The 19,688-nt window shown below is 37.3% G+C and overlaps 1 protein-coding gene across 1 annotated transcript in view; it reads left to right on the top strand.

Annotated features, from left to right (window-relative positions):
- The window catches only part of TRIO (trio Rho guanine nucleotide exchange factor), a 244,215-nt gene that overhangs the window by 77,270 nt on the left and 147,257 nt on the right, over positions 1 to 19,688 (top strand). Inside the window, 5 exon segments of the mRNA XM_036378951.2 lie at positions 951 to 1,143; positions 1,776 to 2,288; positions 5,366 to 5,488; positions 13,567 to 13,758; positions 17,011 to 17,142. Coding sequence (XP_036234844.1) covers positions 951 to 1,143; positions 1,776 to 2,288; positions 5,366 to 5,488; positions 13,567 to 13,758; positions 17,011 to 17,142 — 1,153 coding nt within the window.

Genomic DNA, 19,688 nt, shown 5'->3' with positions numbered 1-19,688 from the left:
CACATCCCTGAAAGTGACTCATACTCAAACAATGGACATTTGGTCCTTTTTTGATAGTCTGCTGGGTATGATGCATTAGTTTTGAAATGTTTTCCTTCCTATGGTCATACTACAAGGTCACGTAGCAAATTCTGCTGGAAGAAAAGCAGAGTTTCTGGTGGTGGTGATTGTCAGTTTTGATCAGTAGCAAGAACTAAATGTACGGAAGATATTGATGAAAAGAAATTAAATTTTCCATTCTCAGAGGGAGTGCTGGAGAATTTGAGTGTAAGGTCTGTCAACTTTTGGACAACAAAATTGAGCTCAAATTTTGTAGAAACAGATTGATGTGGTTTTCTTCCCAACCATAAAATACTGTGTTGTCCTTTAACTATTCACAAATCAATCCTGTTACAAAAGAAATTGTCAATAAATGGGTGTCTTTCCTCTACAGACTCTTAACTCTCAGATAAAATGGTTCTAAATCTGAGACAGTTTGAAAAAGTTGTGAAGTGGTAGGTAAGAACAATTTGCCATCTTCTGTCTTTTTAGAGGATCCTCTCAATCATTAGAAAGACATGAATATTATCATCAGTCAAATAAGTGTATGTGTGTTCTGAAGAGTAAAATTTAAAGGTACTATATATTGCTGCTTTAGGAAATGGTAGGTTTACTGTGTCTAAGGTGAAGGAGAAACAAGACTGGATGATGAATCATCATGAATATAAGCAGGGAAAATGAAAGTGAAGATAATGGCAGAATATCAACTTAGCAACAGATATAAAGCTATTCCCCACAAGGAGTTTGGCATGGGGGTGAAACAAATGTCTTGAGAGGTTTGTGAGATTTGCTGTATATGGTCAGCAGTGAGACCCTGAGGAGACCACATTCATTAGACAGTGTGGTGCAGCTGAGGGTTGTGTTGGAAATTGAAACACTTGCTTGATAACCTTTCCTTCTGTTTTCTGCAGTGAGGAAGTATGTAAACGAGGATTCACCGTCATTGTAGATATGCGTGGGTCAAAATGGGACTCCATAAAGCCTCTGCTGAAGATTTTACAGGAATCCTTTCCATGTTGTATTCATGTTGCACTGATAATCAAGCCAGACAATTTCTGGCAGAAACAGAGGACTAACTTTGGCAGCTCTAAGTTTGAGTTTGAGGTAATTTCCCCTATGGTATACAAATTTATATTTATTTTGTGGTTTTAAATGTTCTCACTAATGATCAGCACCTTGAAAACTCTCAAATAAATTATATTCTGGCTGAAAGGAGAGGAACTTTAGACCAGTGCTAGAAGAAATGTGGTTTTCTTCATGTATTTAGGCTAGGTAATTGTGTATGTTGTTGTTTATATTCTTTTGGTAAGCTCAAGAAAGATTGAATTAGGTTTTCTCCCCTAATGATAAAAACTTAGGTTTTGTCTCTTTGTTATCTTAGTTTGCATTGTGGTCATATTGCAATCTCCAGAATCCAGAGGAAATCAACTGAATGAACCTTGCTGTTATCCTCCTGCAGCTTTGCAATATACAAAGTCAAAACTTAAAACAGTAATCAGAAGAGTGGTTGCTGTTTTGTTCTTATATGTAGTGAGGTAAGAAAGAAATGTGGGAAAATAGCTGCAAGACCTCCTGTCTTCTGCTGATCTGAATTGATACTTGAAATGTGTGAGAAAAGTTGTCATATGGAATTCATGAGCAAAATTATTAACTCTTACGAAAAGAAAAGCAAAAACTTGAAATTTGAAATTCATTTCAGTAACAGCATTTTTTTCTTTCCATTTTTATTTTTTTAGACAAATATGGTGTCTCTGGAAGGCCTTACCAAAGTAGTTGATCCTTCTCAGCTAACCCCAGAATTTGATGGCTGTTTGGAGTACAACCATGAGGAGTGGATAGAAATCAGAGTTGCCTTTGAGGACTACATTAGCAATGCAACCCATATGCTGTCCAGACTGGAGGAACTGCAAGATATATTGTCAAAAAAGGAAATGCCTCAGGACCTGGAAGGTGCTCGCAATATGATAGAGGAGCATTCACAATTAAAAAAGAAAGTCATTAAGGCCCCTATCGAGGACCTTGATGTGGAAGGACAAAAGCTGCTCCAGAGGATACAGAGCAGTGATAGCTTTCCCAAAAAGAACTCTGGGTCAGGGAATGCAGACTTACAGAATCTTTTACCCAAAGTGTCCACCATGCTGGACAGGCTGCACTCAACACGGCAGCATCTGCATCAGATGTGGCATGTGCGGAAATTGAAATTGGACCAATGCTTTCAGCTCAGGCTGTTTGAGCAGGATGCTGAAAAGGTAAGGATTGGGCAAGGAGACTGTAAATGGCTGATACTTGACGGGCTTGAAAGAAGTACCAAGGGTAACTGAAAATAGTAATTTTTGTCTTTGGAGTTAATCACTAGCCTTTTAATGAGAAATAAGGGACTTGTTGATTGAGAGGCTCTCAGGGTCTTCTGGAGTAAGGGGCATGGGATAGTACTTCTAAGCTGTAAGGAAGCTCTTACCAAAGAAAATTGTAACTGCTAATGACTTCAAAGTGCTTATTTTGTTAAACATTTTTTCCAGGCAGATGCTTTTGTATGCAGCAAGTAAAGAAGAATGCTGTATACTTTATAAATACAGCTGATTACAGACTACATTGGTCTTCTTTTGAGTGAGCTTTGGGAAGTGAGTGACAGGCAGTCAACAAAGCCTGAAGAGGCTGACATGGGGAACTGCTTCATTGATGCAGGGTTTGAAGTCCCAGGCTAAAAACTGATGTATCTCTTCTGACAGTGCATATGTCATTAACAGGGAACTGAGTGATTTCAGAATGTTTCGGGCTAACCAGTCCCTTCAGATGAGAAAGCCCTTGATTGTCATGGAATTTGAAGAGGAAGTATGGCAGGCAGATCACTTTTAGATGAACTCAAATTAGATCTATTTTCATGTAGAATGGTTTTGCAATCTCTTATTATTGACTTGTTACCATGGAACAAATAGCTTTAAGGAAGGGTGGGGATTTTTTCTCTGGGAGTAGTAGTAACTAGACTATGCAGTCAAGTGATAAGTATGTTTTTTCTCAGAGCTTGAAGTACTCAGATTTCTTGAAGTATTTTACATAAGATTGCCTGAACTGTGTGAGACCAACAGTCCATGTTAAACCAGTGTTCTGCTCTCCAGCAGCTGTCACTAGCAGATGCATAGAGAAGAGTAAAAGCAGAACAAACATATAAAAACTTAACTTCTTCTTGCTTCTTTATTTGTGTTCTTCACCCATACTTTCCCTTACCCTCATCATTGCAACTCAGGGACTTTGTTTACACTACTATAATGCTTTCCACTGTGTTTAAAAAATAAATAATTTTTTTAAAGTACCATTTAAAAGAAATGTTTTCTGGATAGTATAGCTGAAAATAGTAGGGACATGTAGAGAGTAGGAAAAAAGATGAAATTATTATCTATTTCTAAAATTATTTAGAAAATAATGCAAGCTGTTGCTCTAGTGTTGCTCTTTCAGACCCAAATGCATTTTATCAACCTTGCAGTCACTTCATTACAGCATTAATTTTTCTGCATTATAGCACATCTTTCAGTACCATGTGAGCACCATCAAAATACATTTTGTTAATTTTCTCATATTTTATCAAATTGATTACATAACCTGGGTTTTAACACACTTCTTGTGAAACACTTGAGCCTGTAGGATTGACCTCTGTCCTGCCATGTGGTTGCATAAGCTCCTATCAGTGTTTTCTATGTTTCTGATTCTATATTAAAGTCTATATTGAATGAACATATCTTTCTTTTAAAACCAAATATTAGGCACCTCAAAATGAGGTTGACAGCAGCTATTATACCTGGGACAGGTTTTCTCTCATTAGCCAGTAAAAAAGATTAAAAAGAAGGTTTGTGTAGTATCACAACTCACTTTTGGATTTAGACCCTGGCCTTAATCTACTTGCAGCCTGTATTTTTACTGCTTGTGTCAGATTAGATTTCACAGCTCATGACGTTTTTATCAGTGTAGGCCTGTATTTTACTGAAATGTGGGAAAGGATGGGATCTTTGTTGGAAAGAAAAAGGGTATTGCATGGGGAGAAATAAACATGTTCTTTTTGGAGGACTTGCTCAATTCAGTACAAGAATTTTGGACTGGTTCAGAAGAAGAGAATGCAAAAAAGGGACAAGGTGGGAGGGAATCTGATTGAAATTGCCCCTTTAAGCATCTGAAGGCAGCAAATTCAAGTGACCTAGAGGAGGATGGTCACAAGCAGTACCAGTGTATGTTTTGAATAATGTTCTAACACATTTTCACTGAGTTCTAGGTAAGAAGCTTCAAATTTTAGGAGTGTATCATCAACTGTCTCAGTTACCTAAACTTCAAAAGTTTGGTTTACAGTTCTTACCATATTGTGGTCTGCTTATAATTTGGTTTGTCATGGACTTGGGACAAATACTGGATTTGATAATGTTGTTCTCTTAGCCAGCATATTTGGAAAGCTCTTTAAATGGGTACTTCCTGCTTACTGCTGCTGTTTTTTCCTGGAAAATCTATTTCAGCTTATCCAGAGAGCAGGTGGTGTGTCTCTTTTGCTCAGATATAGCAAAGATTTCAAGACCATTATGAGCAGGTGGGGTGTTAAACAGCTCTTTGCTGCGTTACCTGGTCTTTGAAAATTTTGTCTTCCAGTGCCACTGTTAACATACCTGTGTGCCTTTATTGATGGCTGTGGTCATATAAGGTTCCTCCTAAAATTTTTTTGAATATTAAAATATTCCTTTTTTTCTTTTTAAAAACAAGCATATTTAAAGATTTTTCTTAAATTTCTCTGGAGGAAGGTAACTCTGTGCTCACATATACTTTTAATAATTCATCTAGAAATAGAATATTTGTTTTCAAATCTGCTGTAAACTTATGAACTAAAAATATTAAACTAGCTGCTGAAGTACTTGATCAGCATGAAAGAATTTATATTTAATTTCCATGAGTTGCCATTTTCATTCTAAACTGCTAAGCTGCTGATGTCAATAAGTGCTGACACTAGAGAATGTATAAGCTTGGCAACTCAGGGCTGTGCTCCAAGTCTGTTTGTTTACTATGACTTCTTTGTAATAATGAAGTTTGTGATTATGGCATTACAGTAGCTTGTTGAGATAAACACCTATAGTAAAGATAACAGTTACAGCCTCATCTGTTTGATCCAAAAAGACAGGTTTCAGCAATGATTGAGTTAAAATATACAGTAACTTACAATGGAAAGAGCATCAGTGTTAATTTTCATGGCCTTAGACTCTATATTCTGTGTTCATAGGTATCTTGCATTACTTGTCTATGATTTCTGCCATTACAAATTATTGAACTTTCTTCTTTCCTTAATATTTTTGTGTAGATGTTTGACTGGATCACACACAACAAAGGTCTGTTTCTGAACAGCTACACAGAGATTGGAACCAGTCACCCCCACGCGATGGAACTTCAGACACAGCACAATCACTTTGCCATGAACTGCATGGTAAGGACAGGCCTCCCTGCACAGATGTGCTGGCTGTTTTTTCTCTGTTAAGGTAGAATTTGTAAGTTCATAAACACAGATCATCCCTTCTTTACAAGTAGTGAGAATTTGGTTTTGAGCAGTGAGGTTATAAAACACAATGGAGGAAAATAAAAGGTACAGAGGAAGTGTAATAAAGCAACAAAATTGTTTTGACAAATGGCAGTGTTCAGCATGACCACAGCACCTCTCAAATATAAGTGTCCAAGCTTCTTGAACCTGGGATGTGTGTCTTTGAGTACTACCTTGGGTCTTGTACAGAATTTCAGAGAATCATGTGTAATACACATTTTAGCTTTCCATTCTGAAAGAAATAGCTCTAAGGATCTTCTGAAGAGATATCAACTCAAGCAAAAAGTTCTGAGAAGAAACTGAGCCTGGTATAATAATTCTCTATGGTTTCAAGAAGATATTTCTCATTTTTGGCACAGCAGAATGGATCTAAGATAATTTTTTTTGTCAAATATGATCAGTAGGCTATAAAAAATTTGGATTTTAACTGGCAATGAGAGAAAGTTGTTTACTTTCAGTTTAATGAATTGCTGTTTGAACATGAGAACAAAATTCTGAAGTACATTTTAGATCCTTAACACATTGTAGGTGTTTAAATAACCTTGGGAGTCTGGGCCTAAGTCCAGTTCCTGTTTGTTAGATCAATGAAGGAAGAACACTACCAGTTCTGTTACAAATTAACATTCTTGGCAGTCCAAGGATGGGAATTGAATTAAAATATGGCTGAAATAATGAACTCTTGCAAGGGGATTTTTTGGTAGAACAGGAAAGTGGCAAAATAAACTTACCCAGGTTATGTGTCTTGCAGAAATTTTGGAAAAACTAGTAAGGTAGCTCTTGTGTATCGTGTAGCTGGAGGTAAGACAATAGGAGACACTGTTAAAGCAGACACTATTTCTTCTTTTGCAACTCAGATCTGTTTCCAAAAGTTTAAAAGAATTAAAATCAATACGAACTGTCTAAAAAGAGTAAAGCAAATGCCACTGAACTTGGCAATTAAGTTATGTAACATCATATATGGTTTTGACCATTAGGTTTGGTTCACAGCATGGGGAATTGCTGCCTTGTGGAGCACCTTGTTGTTGTTGTTGTTCTTCACTGCTCTGCATATGAAGTAGAGCAGAAAGAAACAAAGGATGACAGTAGGTGTCATTGACATGAGATGACTTTTGGAACATAGTAATTTTGAGTGGCCTTCCACACAATTCTTGGGGTTGCATTCTAAAGGTTAAATTCTTCTGTAAGCCTGTCCTCATATTAGTCACTTTTCTTCAAACTGGGTGACTTTTTTATTATTTTTCCTTCTTTTAGACTGTTCAGATGCTATCAACAGTAGGAAGCACTTGAGCAATGCAGCATAATCCTTCCTGCTCTGTGTTTGCTATTAGTCTTTTCCTGTTAATCTCTCCTTTGCCTTCAGTTGTCAAATGCATTAATTATAGGGGATTTTTTTCTCAGCCTGCAAAATGTTTTCTTAAAACTTAAAAGGCACAGCTTAAATTTGGGGTAAATTAACCTATCCAAACATTCAAAAGGGTAAAAACAAGCTGCATTTTTTTCTGTAGCATAGCCCCCCCAGCAGGGGTTTTCTGCCATGGAATAGGAAAATGTAAATTCAGTGTGATTGGTCCCTGATTTTGATTTAAGCAGCACTCGGATTATCTGGGTTTTATTTGGTTAAATGGCAAAAGCCTTTCATATAGATTAAGGGCAAAGATTAAACTGAATGTGACATAAAAAATGACGTGAACTGATTGAATTTTGGCAGGCCTTATTTTTCATTAGCTTTCAACTGGAAAAATGTGGGGCAGTCTTAACTCCTGCAACCATGTTCAGTTTCACCCTGACCACTCTGCAATATGCTGTGTACTTAACAAGTTGCTGTTTGTTCACTCTTCCTGTCAGTGTAACTCGTCAGTAATCAAAGTGCATTTAAGGTGTCTTGTGTGAGTGCTCTAACATCAGAAGTGAAATTTAACTTTTAACCTGTCTGCAACCATGTGAAGTGATTCACTGGGATGGAATAGAGGGAGGGAGAGAGACAACTATGTATAAGCTTTATTTATTGCAGGAGATTTTCGAGACTTTTCATTGTTTCCCTAATTGGACCTTAATAGATCTTGCCTTCTAGTCAATTTTCTTATGCTCACTTGAGATAGGGAAGAACTATTTGAAGGATAAATGCTCCCCAAGCAACTAAATGCAACTGCTTGCACATGCTCATGGCTTAACTCTGATAATTGATGTTGCAGCTGCTTTTCCCAACATATTGTTGTTGTTGCAGGGCACATGCTCCCCTCCACAGCAGGTGCTACCCTCTGTCAATAGCTGGGTCTCTCATGTCCCCTTCCTCCCCAAGCAGCAGTTTGTTTCCAAGAGGTGGAGGGCAACTTCTACAGCTGCTTATGCCAAACTTGGCTGAGAAAGAGTGATGACCTTTGGGTGAAAAGCCAAAATTTTGATCTGGTCTTCCAGTCTGAAGCAGGCCACCTGGATGTAAACCATTGTGAAAGCTACTTATTTCCTGTCATGAACAAGAGTTAGTTACATCCAGGACAAAGAGGATTTGCTGAGTTTTTAAAAAAAAAAATTCTTGTAATGGCTTTGTGCCATTTTTAGAATGTTGGTTTTCAGTAAGAAGAAAAAATAGTTGGAAGTGTTAAACTAAATGCTATAAAACAAAAAGGTAAAGAATACATCTGGGGAGGAGATTTAACTATACTTTCACCAGTTTCATTAGCAAATGGTATATCTAGGAATCTTTTGTGTTTCGTGTTGTTGCACTTTACAAGGTAGCAAGAATAAGTTCATGCAAGTCTTAAGCTAATACACAGACTGGGTTCTCACTGCAATAAATCTGTCCAGAGAAAATCTGGATAGGTGTAGTGCTGTGCATTAAAGAGGGACATATATATGGTTGCCATGGATTAACACACAGGTTGATGTGGCTAAAGGAACTAATGACTGAAGGATAATTCCCATGTAGGAAGGATAGATACGTGACTTCCTGTTATTGAATTTGAGAAGCTGTGCACTGACAGAAGTCAAGGCTGTCTCTTTATAAGGCAAGTAGATTCCATAACTGTAGGGAAAAACAAAATTTCAGTGATTCTGCTCTCTGAAAATGAGGATGGATTTTCAGTACAATTTTAAAGGTCTGCTTTCAGCAACAGTAAATTGCTGTTGTCAAGTCCTGAGATTTATTTGAGTTAAGCAATACTCAGTTTCAGCTTGACGTTCCTATTTGGGTGACTAAACCAATGCTTCACTTCTCAAAACAAGTTTTTAGCACCTTGTAAGGGAGAAACTTTCAAATAAGGCATCATAGGAGTTACAAGTACAAAAATTATACATTGAGTTTTTAAACAGCAAGAATAAAGTACCCATGATTATATGATTAGTCTGTCTTGTATGGAAAAGTGGAAAAGACTGATTTTGTGTCTGTCCATTCTTTTTCCTGCCATTTTCTATACATCTGCTGAGACACAAGGAAGACAAGAAGTCATGTGAAATATGGGTAAGGAGGAGGATGTTGTCTGCTTGAACATTTTCTGCTCTTTTTGCTAGATCAGATGGCCTTGCTTTCATTACAGTTTAACTGTGCCTCTCCTTGCACTGAGGAGGGTTAAAATGCTTGAAGAGTGATGCAGGCTAAATGAAACTTTGTTTGGAGAAAGCTGACACATGCTACTATTAAAGGATGTGCTATGACTGCTTCTTGTCTCAGTGTTGATAGGACCATGAGTAAAAGTTACATTTGTTAACTATAATCCAAAAACTCCTATCTCAATTGTAGGCATATTGCTAAGTTGATTAATGTTCTCAGAACAGGCTGTTTGCATACACCAGAACATCTTATCAAGGTAGTAATCAAATCCTGAATGATATCCAAAAAGAGAGTGTCAGAGATGAACACTGGTGAGAGCTTTGGGATGTTAAAATAAAAGTATGAGCACAACAATTGAATATCCCCAGGTTTGCAGAGTTAAAAAGATGTCTTGCTCAAATCCAGCCACAGGGACTGGTACAAATGAAAACATGAAGAAAGTCAGGTGATGTAAACTCACCTTTAGCTTAGAGGTAGTGTAATTATTTCCTCCTCCTTTGTACTGCTCACATATTTCACCCCTGAGATTCTTTTTACTTTAAATATGTGTTTTTGTAACTATACAGATTTGTCTCTTGTGATAGACTAGAGCACCATGTGAATTCTAGACTGCCCTTGGTTCTCAGGATTTGGGCAAATGAGAGCAAGACCACAGGTGTACATCCCTAAGAGAATCTTTATGGTGCCTGAACAGTTAATGCTTCGACACAATGTCTGGATGCCACCAGCCTGAGAATAGACTGAAAAGGTAAAATGAGTTCAGGCTATTTTCAGCTTCTGAGGAGCACTCCAAAGTCAGCAAGACTAAATAGAACAGGCTAACTGTGCAATCCTTAAGAGGGAAGAAGCAAGTAAACAGATTTTAAAAAGCAGTCAGTTACTGAGGTGTTAATACAGCAATAAGTATGTTCATGTTAATGAATCACAAACTAAGGGAACAGACAGTGGTGTTACTGAAACGAAGCAAATCTTATTTCACTCTTGGTACTTATTAGGGTAGCTGAACTTGAGATTTTTAAAGAAAATGCTCTGATTCAGTTGGTCCTACTAGAGAACTAGGTCCAGTTTAGAGCCCCATGCTTAGTGCTGTAATGGGAAACATACATGAAAGCGATGTGGCTGTAGGGAGAGTTTGGAGGCATGGGCATTTACTATGATTAAGTAAAGGTGAGAGAAAAGTAAAGAAGGAAGGAAAGTAATGCTGGTGTTGGACTATATAGTCTTGCAGTAAGATTCCTCAGGTCCACTGCGAAAAATGTTGGAAAGAAATTAGATATTTGAAGAAAGTTGGAGTGAAATTATGTTGCACATGTTCCAGTGCTGATAGCAGTGTTTAAATGGTTACCTGTGAATATTTAGAGGATCCTTGTAGTTGAAGAACATGTTAAACACTTTCCTTAATTGCCGCTTGGATGTTGCCAAGTTTATATTTTTTCAAGGGTCAGGTTTTACCTTAGTTGTCCCACATCCCTTGTTGTTGAAGTTTGTATTCCCAAACTGACAGTTTTACTCTTGCTCCAAAAATACGACCAGAAGAAATGTTAAGAGAACGTGTAAATCATTAAAGCAGGTGTTAATTCATACATTAATACTACACCAAGTTTTGGTGGTCATTTATTTGTGTGTGAGGTGGCAGATGGTTTGAAAATGCCATTGCCTAATTGATGGTATCACAGTAAAATAGATCAAGCTCACTACAGTCTATATAGAGGTGCCAGTTATGATGCTTATGGACCATGTCAGTGAGTTTGATTGCATTTAAAACTGAATGCCTTATAGTCTCTGTGTCAGAAAACTGAAAACTGCTGTTGGAAATCTTGGAGCTAAACAAACATTTTCTCAACGGATCTGGGAAAATCAGGAAATAAAGTGGAACTTTCAGGTCACCTGCCTGCTTTATTTTGTGTGTGCGTGGCATAAGTTCAGGTAGCTGATAGGCTGTCACCTTTATTTTTCCTGTGTGTTTGCCTTTCAGGCACACGCCAAAGAATAACACAGCTCAGTTAGGCAACTAATCTGTATTGCTTTGCTGAGCAATGCCTTTTTTTTTATTTGTATACTCTCTTAAGAGGAGAAATCTGCAATGAGGAGCTTTCCAGATATCGTAAGGTGTCCTTTCCGCTTCTGGCTAAAAAGCATTTTAGAGAAGACAATCACGCTAAGTACGCTTGTATCGTAACTAAACACTTTATAATGCAGTGACTGAAATTGTTACCTTTTAAGTCTTGTTACAATAATTGTGTGTTACACAATTAAAGAAATGCAATCTTGCATTACCCTTTCACCTTTGAGGCAGTTGATACACATGTAGAAGCTGCAGGTGGTGTAAATGAGGTCACTGAAGAACACTATATCAGTTATTGCGTCCTAGCTGTTGCTTCCTTAACTAAAGCCAGGTTGTAAATGCATACAATAAATAAGATACCGGTCTCTGGTAAATGAGCAACAGCTCACTTGTAACAGTGTTTCTTATCTCTCAAGCAGTGTGCAAAATATGCAGTTGTCTTATAATAATGACACTGGAATTGCCTGTCCTTGTAGGAAATGGAACAAAATTTTTTGACCTTCAAAGGTGAATTAAAGACAGTTTGATTGTAGTGAGTTGCTATTAGAGATTCTTTTCCTCCTTAACTAAATCTATTTCATTTGAGTCATTTCATTCTAAAATGAATGAAATGACTCAAATGAAATAGATTTAGTTAAAACTTCGGTAGATATATCACACTTAAAACTTTGGTAGATATATCATGTAGTGAGGTAAAAGGTTCAGATTATTGTAAGTTGTTTTTTGGGTTTTTTTGTTTGTTTGTTTTGAGGCAAGGAATGTGGTGTACATAGCTTGGAAAGCGTTCAACTGTCAGCATTTTAATTCATATTCATACTGCTATAGGCTGTATTCGTCCAGACGCGTGAAGCCTGATTGCCATGGGAAAATGAATGCATGTTAACCACAGCTCAGTATCAATTTGTTTTTCTTCATGTTTATAGTGCTGTGTTCATTTTTAACTGCTGTTTCAGAATTTCCAAAATTGCTTTATTATGCTACAGAAAGAGTTCAAATGGCAGTCTACTATAGCCTTTATTCTTTTCTCTTTTGGCACTTTTTTCTTCTCACAACTGTAAAGACCATCTAAGGGCTTTCTGTATTCATTTAGCAGTCTTGCATTTATGCTACATACACTTTTAGTAGGCCTAAATGCTCTCCAGTCTTTTAAAATTTATTGGAAATAGCAGATTTGTAGTCTGTACGGTTGTTTGGCTGTGCTTAAAAAGTAGAGCATAGATGTGTGGGATAATGTAAAAAAGCAAGAGGTAGTATTGTGCAGAAAGGAAAGACAATCAACTGTTGTGCTAATTTAGTGAGCAGAGCAGCCTGAGCTGTAAGCTGTGTCACGTGTGCTCCTGCTTGCATACATGCATACTGTTTACAGTCAATAGGGATCTGTCCTAATTGCCACTCAGATGGGTCTGGACAGTGAAGCTTGGAGGAGCTGTAACACTTGCTCCAGCCAGTCAGTGTCAAGCTCTGGGCAATGGCTGGATGCCAGCAGGTCATGGTTCCACCTGACTTGCTCAATGTCTGGTGGTTGGACTAGGTAATCTCCAACCTCAACAATCCTGTGATTCTAGGAACTTCATTCTAGATGTATGGGAGTCTGCCCAATTTGAAGAAAGTATCAACTCCATATTACACGTATGTAGCTCTGAAAGAATTACTCAAAAAGTTTTTGGTGGTAAAAACTTTCATTCTTGTTTTACTTCATGGGAATCAGAAACTCTTGATTGAAAATTAGATTGCCTAAGAGCCATCAATGACTTATGCCAGTATGCTAGAGAATACTTCTGATCTTGGTCTTTGTCTAATTTTGAACGCTAGTTCTAAGGCAGCATAGCAGCAAGAAAATAAAATGTAAAACTGTTAAACTTCTTGTAGCTCAGAATTCTTTATTTTGTTTCTTTAAAAGTTACTTTTGAAGTTGATATAAAGGTTCACAGATGTTGCACACTTGCATATTGTGGATGGATCAAGAACTTAGTAATGATACTTCAATTTTCCTATATTGTGTGTGTCTGACTATCTTGTTGACTTGAATGTCTGTAAACATTTTTATTCAGGTTGTTGTAAAATATGATTATTTCTTGCTCTTTATTGTAATAATGTGTCTTCATATAATATAAATTGGCTTAAGCTGATTGTTAACATGAGTTTTAGCCTGATTATTTAAAGTCATCATTCTCACTTGTCAATTATGGATAGGCTGCTACATTATACACCTAGATGCCAAAGTTTGGCATGCATAAGCTTACCGAATGAAACGACTACTGATCAGTACTGTAATAAAGTAGAACTTTTTAGGAATATGCTTCTGTATTTAATTGGTCTGCTGACTAGAACTAATTTTCCCCTCCTTCTCCACAGAATGTGTATGTAAACATAAGCCGCATCATGTCAGTAGCAAGCCGCCTGATCGAGTCTGGTCATTACGCTTCACAGCAAATCAAACAGATTGCCAGTCAGCTGGAACAGGAATGGAAGGCATTTGCTGCAGCCTTGGAAGAACGTAGCACATTACTGGACATGTCCTCCATCTTCCATCAAAAAGCCGAACAGGTTAGTAAATGGGGAGAGCATCAACAAAAGTTTATGTCCTGGAATGGGAGTTGTGCAGTTTGTTTTTGCTTTGGACAAAAGTGCAAAAAGTGATTGAAAAGGTTGGCAAGAAAGCCAGAATATTTATTTCTGCCAATTTCAATACTCAAACAAAACTTTGTTCTCCTCACTCTAGCCCATTGGCCTTAAATTTTCCATGGCTTTGCCTACATCAGTGCAAGATGAAACAACCAAATTAGCTATATGAATAAAATGAAGTGGACTGAAATGCTTAAGTATATAAGGCTTTTAAGTATCTATATAAGGCCTTTTCTACATCTAGAAGCTTTCACTTCTTCTACTGTCCTCACCATTCAACTCCCATCAGTCCTTGAGTGTCAAGATTTAACTCATGATAATTGCTTTTAGAAAGCATAAGTTGAAGTGGCCTGAAAGTTGAGAAGTTAATTAACTGCCTTCTGAATCTGAAATTGTGGTGGGAGAAGTTTACTTAGTATTCCATAGGAGATTCCTGCTATGCTAAAAAAATATTTTAGCTTTAGGCCTATACCAATTATTTTAATTAAGTCATTAACCATGTGTAACTGCCAGAGAAGAGGTATATGCAGGGGAAATAGGAATAAATATCCCCAAGTTAATAATCTTAATGGCAAAAGCATGTTTTGTCCTCAAGGGAGTTCAGTTCTGAAGGAGTTGCTGTGTGTGCGCAGTTGAGTCACCCACTGATCTTGCAGAGTGTCTGCTCTGGGCATCCCTGGTGTGTTCGGAGAGCAGAGGTTCTTGGATGGGTATAGGTGATGTACTGTATGTAGATACTTTTCTTTCATTTTGCCTTGCTAAATTATATCCAAGGAAAGGTCTCATGTCAGATATAACTTTAATTTGGAATGAATGAAGGAAGCATTTGGGCACTGGAAACTTCAGAAACAGAGAGAGGCAGTACAGTTCATATTAAGATATTTTTTCACTGATTTCTACTTCATGGATATTTAACTTGATAAATGTCTAGACATTAGAAATGGGAGTGTATTAAGATGCAAACTTTCATTATGTTAGTGGTGGCATTGGCTTCATGTCCTTAGACAGACTAATATAATAAAATGATGTCACTGCAACAGGTCCTTTCAGCTGGTTTTACAGAAAAGCTACATAAAAATGAGAATGAAGAATTGTCTTCTGATAGAAAAGTTGGCAGTCAGCTTGCAGCTTTTGATAGACACAGTTCAGTACCTTGTCAATGTTGATGCTTTTCTAATTATTTGGGTCATTTGGGTTTGCATTTAAGCCTTTGAGCTGTACTTGTAGAAGAGAGATGAATGAAATTTGAACAGGTAGGTATACCTTGACTCAAATGTGGTTAATAAATTATGCTCATCAGAAGTCAAGGGATTTAATTTTTTGTGTGATTGTGTGCTGGGCAACTATTGCAAGGGTCAGTGTTACCTTCTTTACTACTAAATATAAGTGTAAACAGACGTAAAGATTAAAATGAGAGAAAATAGTGCAACATCTGCTGGGATTAATGTACTTTTATTTGCTCCTCCTTGCAGTTTTCATTTTATGATGAGCTGCGATGGATTGCCCTAGTTGATTTGTAAGATACCTGCCTGTGATATATTAGCTGTTCCATTAACAGTGGAGAGCAAGTTCAAGGATAGAGGGTTTGGAATGTGAGGAATGACCCCTTTAGAGACTGGTGACGCTTGACCTACATAAAAAAGATTAAAATGTAGGCAGCCCAAGGAAAAAACTCACCCTTCTTGAATGCATGTTTTCTCTTGCAAGTGACAGATAAGTGTCACTGCCTCCTGTCAGGCACAGTGAAGGCTGTACCAGCTATCAGGGCCTGCTCACTGGTGCACATGGAGCTTCTGTTAACGTTCAGTGCTTAACCTTAGAGATTTTTTAAACTGGCCCTTAGTGAGAATTAAAGAAGTATTTTAGAGCTACGTACTCCACCACCCTTCTGCCCAGCTGTCAAGCAATAGAAGAGTACCAGAAGTGATCTATTAATTAGTTTTTCCTCAAAGACTACTTGTGCTCCAAGAATTAAGATATGTATGATGAAATAAAAGGCTTGGTCTCATAACTTTTGAGTCTCAAACTTGATATGAATAGAGGAAATTTACTTTACAGAGCTCACATGTGTTTGGCTGTACTAGGTTCAACACTATGAAAACTCCTAGAAAAACAGATTGTTTTTCCTATTTCCCTTCCTAGCATAACAGGGGTATAAAATTCATGCCCCCTAGCTGCGAAAAAGTAAGTTGGCAGAACTTCTGCTGTGCATATAGCTGTGATGGCAGTTTCTTGTTTATCAAGACAGCTTTGCTTCAGAGATAAGTTAAATTGTCTGCAGAAGAGATTTCTTTTGCAGTATCCTTAATTTCCCCTGAAGGGCTTGACTCAAGCAGCTATGCTGATATAGCTGTGTGCTCAAAGTTCAATGCTAGTCCTAAGAGACCTCCGCTTAAGTTGTAAATCCCTTACATGCTTGCTGCTGTAGTAGCTTGCCAAATGGATTTAGTGCTTCTCTGCACATAGAAGTTAGTTCTTTGGGGACTGAGGTGTGAATTCACTGTGCCCTGACACTGCTTTTCTTCCTTGATAACCTCTTTCCAGAAAAAGACAACTATGGAGTGTTTCAGTGAATAATTCACCAATTCTTTGTGTGCATGTGCAAAGTTAACATGGTTTTCTCTGAAGATTAAAAAAAGGTGAGGTGATAAACCTCATGATACCATGAGTATCTGCACAGGGAGCTGATGGGTAAAAACCAAGGGTCTGGACTTGAAAGCTGTAGCATGTTTTACTTCCTTGTGTAAACAAGACCTTAGTTGGCTTTTGTGTTTTTGAAGTGCTAGGTGCAGGATGAAGGAAACTTCTTAGCTGCAAAGTCAAGAAAAGGAGCAAGAGTAAACTTGAAGCATCAATGTTGCCAACAGTTAAATTGGTTCTGAAGACTGCCAACATCTGGCTAAGCCTGCCTGTCTCCTAACAGCTCAATGAGTTTGATACCTAAAAGCACAATTTTCAGATACCTAAAAGCACAAGTATAATCAGACTTGAATATTTCTTTCTATTCTGATAAAAATTTCTGGTTCTTTCAGAGAGAAATACTGTAAAGGCTTTTTGCTTAAAAGAAGCCTTTTCAGTGTGTGTCATGCAGATGAATGTCCTTTTGGATGTTACCATCATGTGTGTACTTAATGGTAGTACCCGAAATCAAAGCCGAATGTTTCTTTGTTGCAGTACATGAGCAATATGGACTCATGGTGTAAAGCCTGTGGTGAGGTGGAGCTTCCCTCAGAGCTGCAAGATTTAGAAGATGCTATCCATCATCATCAAGGGATATATGAGCACATTACTTTGGCTTACTCTGAGGTCAGTGTTTTGTTTGTTTCCTTAGATAAAATTGTGTCGTGTTAAGTTTGGATCATGATTCAGTAGCACTTGTTGCATTAGGAGTTAGTTGGAAACTCAAGTGGTGAACTTCTTTTTAAATTTTATATACTGGATTTTGCTATTGTTGTTCAAAAGTGAAGTGTTAAAGTCCTCCCTATGACCTTCGGAAAGAAATTAAAAGGATAGATTTAACCATGTGTGGTACAAGCAACCCTTGGAGCGCTAAAGTACGAAATATGTTTTAATTTGCGTTTCCATGTTACTGCCTTTTAATAGCAGTGGGATACTATTGTTTAGGCATTTACTTGAAGGGAAGTTAGCTGGGCATTCTTTGGGAAGGTATTCTGTTGGCATGGATTTCTCTAAGTGTATTTTGAAAATCCATTTCTGAAATTGCCTCACCAAAAAACCTTAACTACCAAAGGATGTTACTTGAGAAGCCAGAAGGTAATGCATTTAGTCTCATCAACCTCACAGACACTTAAATGAGCTAAGGATGCCTATGTAGTCAGCATTTGTAAGATTAGCATATCCTATGCTGGTGCTCTAATCTTGGACTCAGCACACACTATTGTCACTATTTCTAGTAGTTGTATTTACAGCTTAAGATAAAAGATAAGATAAATTTATTCTGAAGGTGATCTATAAAATGATGACTCAACTATCCTTTTGTTTTCTTTCAAATTTGGAGTTTTTTGTTGTGTGTTACTTAGCGGAAATCAAATTGGTATTCACTATTATTAGCTAACAGGTATTTTCTGCATTTCCTGTTTTACTTGTCTTTCCTTCTTCTGTCAGGGTTGTTCTCATTGTTGGGTAAAACTGTTTTTGCTATTCAATTGGACTGATGTTTTTCTGGATTAAATACAGTAGTTTTGTACTGAAATTCTGTGTTTGGTTAAATCGTGGTAAAAATGATCAGGTGACACAGGATAGCTTAGGCCACAGCTTGCACCTGTCTTTAAAAGGAGGTCATGTGGGTTTGAATTAATGGTTGTGATTTATACGTTACATTAAAGTTAAAACTACTTTCTGATGAACCAGCTTTATTATAGGAAACTGAATCCTCAATCAGGTCACATTTCATTTGGCAGTAAGGGAGGGTAAGTTTAGTGCTGATCATCCGTCCTATTGGTGGTGTATCAAAACCAGGTTTTTTTAATACCTGCCAACTTAGGGCCTGCATAAACTTTGTGACCTTGAGTTAGATGGCCAGAGTTCATGAATTCTTGTTCTTCTGTGTAAAACACACATTGATATCCCTATTTTTGCTCTATGCCACACTGCTGTGTCAATGATCTAATGACATACTATCACACCTGATAATATTGCAGTTTTACCTACATGTAACTCTTTTAACTCATTCTTGAAAGCATGTTTTGTAGTAACGTTTCTTGTCTTCATTATAAACTTCATCATTAGGAGAGACAGAGAAATAACATGATTGTAACAGATTTATGTGGAGAGGCAGTCTGGGATGCATGCTTCATGAGAGTGCAGCAAGGAGGAGGAAAGCTAGATTTCTCAAGAATAGTGATTATAAAGGGCTCAGGTTGAATTTTTTCTAGCTGGTTCTGTTTGGTTTGAGTTGGTTTTGTGTGGGTTCTTTGCTTTTTGTCAGGGATGTGACTGGATGAGCCTGCTGTTAAGTGTAAATAAGTACTGTGGATTAGCATGTTAAATAATGTTTGCTTGCTGCTGATGCATAAAGAAAATAAATTAGACTGGTAGATTATAGGATTGCTTTGGGACGTACCTTGGAAGTTTATTTAGGATTTCAAAGCTGTAGCTTTTGACTTTGGGCTAGCTAGATATTTTAACAAAATCTTCACTGGTACTGCTCAAAGGAAAAAAAGAGTACTTAGTGCCTTTCTACTGATTTCTGGTCATTACTTTTCCCCATCTGGTAAAAAACCAGTTTTGTCTTTAGCAACCAGAATTGGTGCAGAAGGAATAACTGTATTTGTATGTACAACTTGTGTTCCTCCTCTGGGCAGAAGGTTTTATTTTGCATTTTTCAAATGTGCATTCGTTTTTGAAGATTGATGGAGGCGTCTTTCTGTGTCAGGATATTACAGCACTATTGCTTATCATTACTAGATGTATGACTTCATTTCTATTACAGTATGGAGCTCCTTTTATTTTGTGATGAATGAACAGTGGGGGAAGAGAGAGCAACACTTTAGGAATCACAACACTGTCATTCACTTTAGATTGCAATGTCTTGACAACACGGCTTAGTTGTAAGGTAGAAGACAGTAATTTTAAGAAAGTAAATGCTTTTAAGACTAGACAGTCTGATTTTACTGAGGGTAATTACTGTATATTACTAGTAAAGCAATTTACTAGCTTACAAGATGAGACAACTGGTATGCCTGAAAATCTGACAGTTGTGCCTTAAATGAAGTTATATAAATAAAGTTATACATCTCACTGAAATCTTAAGGCAGTCATGCACTAGGAAGGAAGAAAATTTTAGTGTATTAACTCCAAAGGAAAATCTGTGCAGTCATTTGTTTTGTAAA

This window comes from Molothrus ater, chromosome 1, assembly GCF_012460135.2.
Source record: "Molothrus ater isolate BHLD 08-10-18 breed brown headed cowbird chromosome 1, BPBGC_Mater_1.1, whole genome shotgun sequence".
NCBI lineage: Eukaryota > Metazoa > Chordata > Aves > Passeriformes > Icteridae > Molothrus > Molothrus ater.
This window is presented reverse-complemented; position numbering and strand designations above follow the sequence as displayed.